Source organism: Helianthus annuus, chromosome 13 (assembly GCF_002127325.2).
Source record: "Helianthus annuus cultivar XRQ/B chromosome 13, HanXRQr2.0-SUNRISE, whole genome shotgun sequence".
In the NCBI taxonomy this organism is placed as follows: domain Eukaryota; kingdom Viridiplantae; phylum Streptophyta; class Magnoliopsida; order Asterales; family Asteraceae; genus Helianthus; species Helianthus annuus.
The window spans coordinates 150,754,535-150,758,444 of NC_035445.2; the positions used below are offsets into that span (position 1 = coordinate 150,754,535).

Sequence of the window (3,910 nt, forward strand, 5' to 3'; positions counted from 1 at the left end):
CTCTAACTTTGTTGTTTTTATTATTTTTTTATTTTAAAATCATCATTTTAGTTCATTCATCTTGAAACCTATAAAATATAAAAACATTTTAAAGTAATATATTTTATAAAGTTATCGATGCATTTATAACTCATTAATATTCGATAACATGTCCAGCCGGGTGATAGACTCTTAGACAAACCATTTGAGAAGTTCACATTTTGCAATACCTTCACCAGTTTGTGCCAGCAATATTGCTTCTGTTCCTTGGTTATATCAAAATTATCAGTAGTTTAAACAATGCTACTTAGAAGTAATCGTTTGTTAATTACAATGTAAGAAAATGAAATCAGCGCCGCATATTCACATAATCCAAAAAAACTAAGACAAAATATTATAGATTTACACAATGAAGTTCTATTCACTATATATATATAGAGATTTTTCAAACATCTCAGGTGATATGTGCTCAAATCTCCAATAAACATGGAGATAAAGAGAACTAATCTTTTACAGGTTTTGCTATTGTTGGTTCTTACTTTCACCACCATCTTTACAATCGCTTTTGCGAATTCCGACCAAGCAGAAACCTACATTGTCCACTTAAACGCTCCAGATGGCGTGAAGTTTGATAAACCTGAAGACCGTAGAGGTTGGTACAATTCCTTTCTGAAGGCTAGCACTGCCCACTCAGATGTGAAACCGAGCTTGATCCACGCATACCAACATGTGTTCACTGGGTTTGCAGCCAAACTGACTGCGGATCAAGTAAAGGCAATAGGGAATATGGACGGGTTCATGTCAGCAAGACGCGACAGGGCGTACAAGCTGCATACGACGCATACTCCAACGTTCTTGGGGTTGCATCAGAATTTAGGGGTCTGGAATGCATCGAACTATGGAAAGGGAATCATAATCGGGGTTTTAGACACCGGAATTACGCCTGGACATCCTTCTTTTGATGACAAAGAGGTACCTCCTCCTCCTGCGAAATGGAAAGGCAAATGTGATGTTTCAGGGTGTAACAATAAGCTGATCGGAGCGAGGGATTTTACTGAAAATGGTTCGGGTTCACCGATTGATGAAGATGGACACGGGACCCACACTTCTGGTACAGCTGCTGGGAACTTTGTCGAAGGTGCCAATGTGTTTGGGCAAGCAAAAGGCACTGCAGCTGGAATGGCCCCACTTGCTCATGTGGCCATGTATAAAGTTTGTGATAGTACTTGTCTCGATAGTGACATCTTAGCAGGTATGGATGCGGCCATTGAAGACGGAGTGGACGTGCTTTCACTCTCGCTCGGTGGAGGTTCGGTTCCATTTTATGAGGATGGTATCGCAGTTGGTGCGTTTAGTGCTATTCAGAAAGGAATCTTTGTAAGTTGCTCAGCAGGGAATGAGGGTCCAGTGAACTCATCATTGTCAAATGAGGCACCATGGATTCTCACTGTAGGTGCTAGCACCGTCGATAGAAACATAAGAGCAACCGTTTATCTCGGAAACAAGGACTTGCTTGATGGAGAATCTTTGTTCCAACCAAAAGATTTTCCTCAAAATTATATGCCACTTGTGTACCCGGGTTTGAATGGCGGCCAAGATGCAGCATGGTGCGCTCCTGGATCGTTAAAAAACATCGATGTTAAAGGGAAAGTAGTGCTGTGTGATAGAGGTGGTGACATAGCACGGATTGACAAAGGGCAGACCGTAAAAGATGCTGGAGGGGCTGCGATGATTCTTGCAAACGGAGAGAGTGATGGGGATTCTACAGAAGCTGATCCTCATGTTCTGCCTGCATCACACGTTGCTTATGATGTCGGTGTAACAATCAAAACATACATCAATTCAACCTCATCTCCTGTTGCTACCATCATATTCCGGGGAACTATTATTGGCGTAGATTCAGCTCCTGCAGTGGCTTCTTTCTCGTCCCGGGGACCGAGCTTGGCAAGCCCAGGAATTTTGAAGCCCGACATCATCGGTCCTGGAGTTAGCATTCTTGCAGCTTGGCCCGTATCAGTTGATAACTCGACACAAACAAAAGCAACATTTAACATGATATCTGGGACTTCGATGTCATGCCCACATCTTTCAGGTATATCAGCACTGTTAAAAAGTGCACATCCTGATTGGTCTCCAGCAGCCATCAAGTCTGCAATCATGACCACAGCAGGTAAGCTAAACCTCGGTGGCCAACCCATTGAGGACGAGAGAGATCTCCCTGCAAATATCTTTGCAATCGGTGCTGGACACGTCAACCCATCAAAAGCCAGTGATCCAGGACTGATTTTCGACATCCAACCCGATGACTACATACCTTATTTATGTGGTCTCGGATATACCAGCAAACAAGTTGGAGTCATCGTGCAGAAACGGGTCACGTGCACAGAAGTTATACCAGAAGCACAACTGAACTATCCTTCATTTGCGGTTACTTTAGGACCTGGTGAAATAAAAAATTTCACAAGGACAGTGACTAATGTTGGTGAAGCAAATTCAACTTACACCATAAAAAGTGTTGCTTTACCAATCGGTCTAGATTTAGAAGTTGGTCCCGCAGAGCTCCAGTTCAGCAAAGTGAACCAAAATTTGACGTATCAGGTGATGTTCATACGCGACAAAACACAGGAACCACAAGCTCCATATGGGGAAGGATTTATGCTTTGGACTTCTGATAAACACACAGTGAGAACCCCGTTCTCTGTCAAGTTCGTGTGAGGGAAACAACAAAGTCTTGATCCCACATTTTTCTAGTTTTGTTTGAATCATGCATGTTCTCTATCTTGCTTATTTCCGTTTGTTGTCCACATTAATAACACTTGATTTACTTCATAAATTGTCGAGTTCAAGTATTGAACTCGTTAATGAAACAAATTAAGCTGTTGGCTATATAGTTTAACTCATTTATGGTAGACCCTAATGGACCTTAAACATAGTGGCAGATTTAGCCACATTTTGTGGGTTCCTAGGAACCCAGTCAGTTTGGAAAAAAATAGTGAGAACTAGTGAAAATCTTGTATGATTTGGAAAATATTAGTGATAATCTATCAAAAGAACCCATTAGAAAAAAAAAAAAAAAAAAAAAAAAACATGAACTGCATCCAGATCCTTGTAAGTGTTGCGAATTTAATCATCTTGTATGGAGTGAGTGTAACTCGGGTTTTTTCGTTAAGTTTGCAAAACCGTGCTACAGTTGCTCCATCAAGAATCATAAGGTCCACCACGATAATTGCCTGATTAAAATAACATATTACAAACTATGATCACATACAAACAACATAAATCCATATGTAATCTATGAAAATGGTTTTCATTGTTGCCCAGAATCTTCTTGATGAACATAATGAATATAACAATGAATGAATAAACTGATACTGCAGGACCAGTTATGCTGCCTCATTAAAAACCGTTCTAAGAAAACCCAACGGGACAAAACTTAGTCAAGGAAAAGAGTACAACGTGTATAATGCTCCCCCTCAATTTAACTAACGTCTTTCAATCTACGAAGCCCGATCTCATGTGATAACTGCTCGAAACTGCTTCTAGGTAAAGATTTTGTGAACAGGTTTGCTAGATTTTCACTTGACTTGATCTGACGAACATCGATTTCCCCTTCCTTTTGTAAGTCATACGTTGAGAAGAACTTTGGTGAGATGTGCTTTGTTCTATCGCCTTTAATGTAGCCGTCTCTTATTTGAGCTATGCAAGCAGCGTTGTCTTCGTAAATAATCATCGGGTCTTTCTTGATTTGTTCTAATCCGCATGTTTCTTGTATATGATTGATCATTGATCTCAACCACATGCATTCTCGACCAGCATCATACAATGCTATCAATTCGGCATGATTTGATGATGTTGCTGTAAGTGTTTGCTTAGTCGACTTCCAAGAAATTGTTGTGCCACCGTATGTGAATACATAACCTATTTGAGATTT

The 3,910-nt window shown here is 40.5% G+C and overlaps 1 protein-coding gene across 1 annotated transcript; it reads left to right on the forward strand.

Annotated features, from left to right (window-relative positions):
• Positions 1-465: 465 nt before the first annotated feature.
• On the forward strand, positions 466-2,875 carry LOC110903411 (subtilisin-like protease). Its single transcript, XM_022149377.2, has one exon. It carries the CDS (start codon positions 466-468, stop codon positions 2,692-2,694), a length of 2,229 nt encoding a protein of 742 aa, XP_022005069.1. The 3' UTR covers positions 2,695-2,875.
• Positions 2,876-3,910: the final 1,035 nt, after the last annotated feature.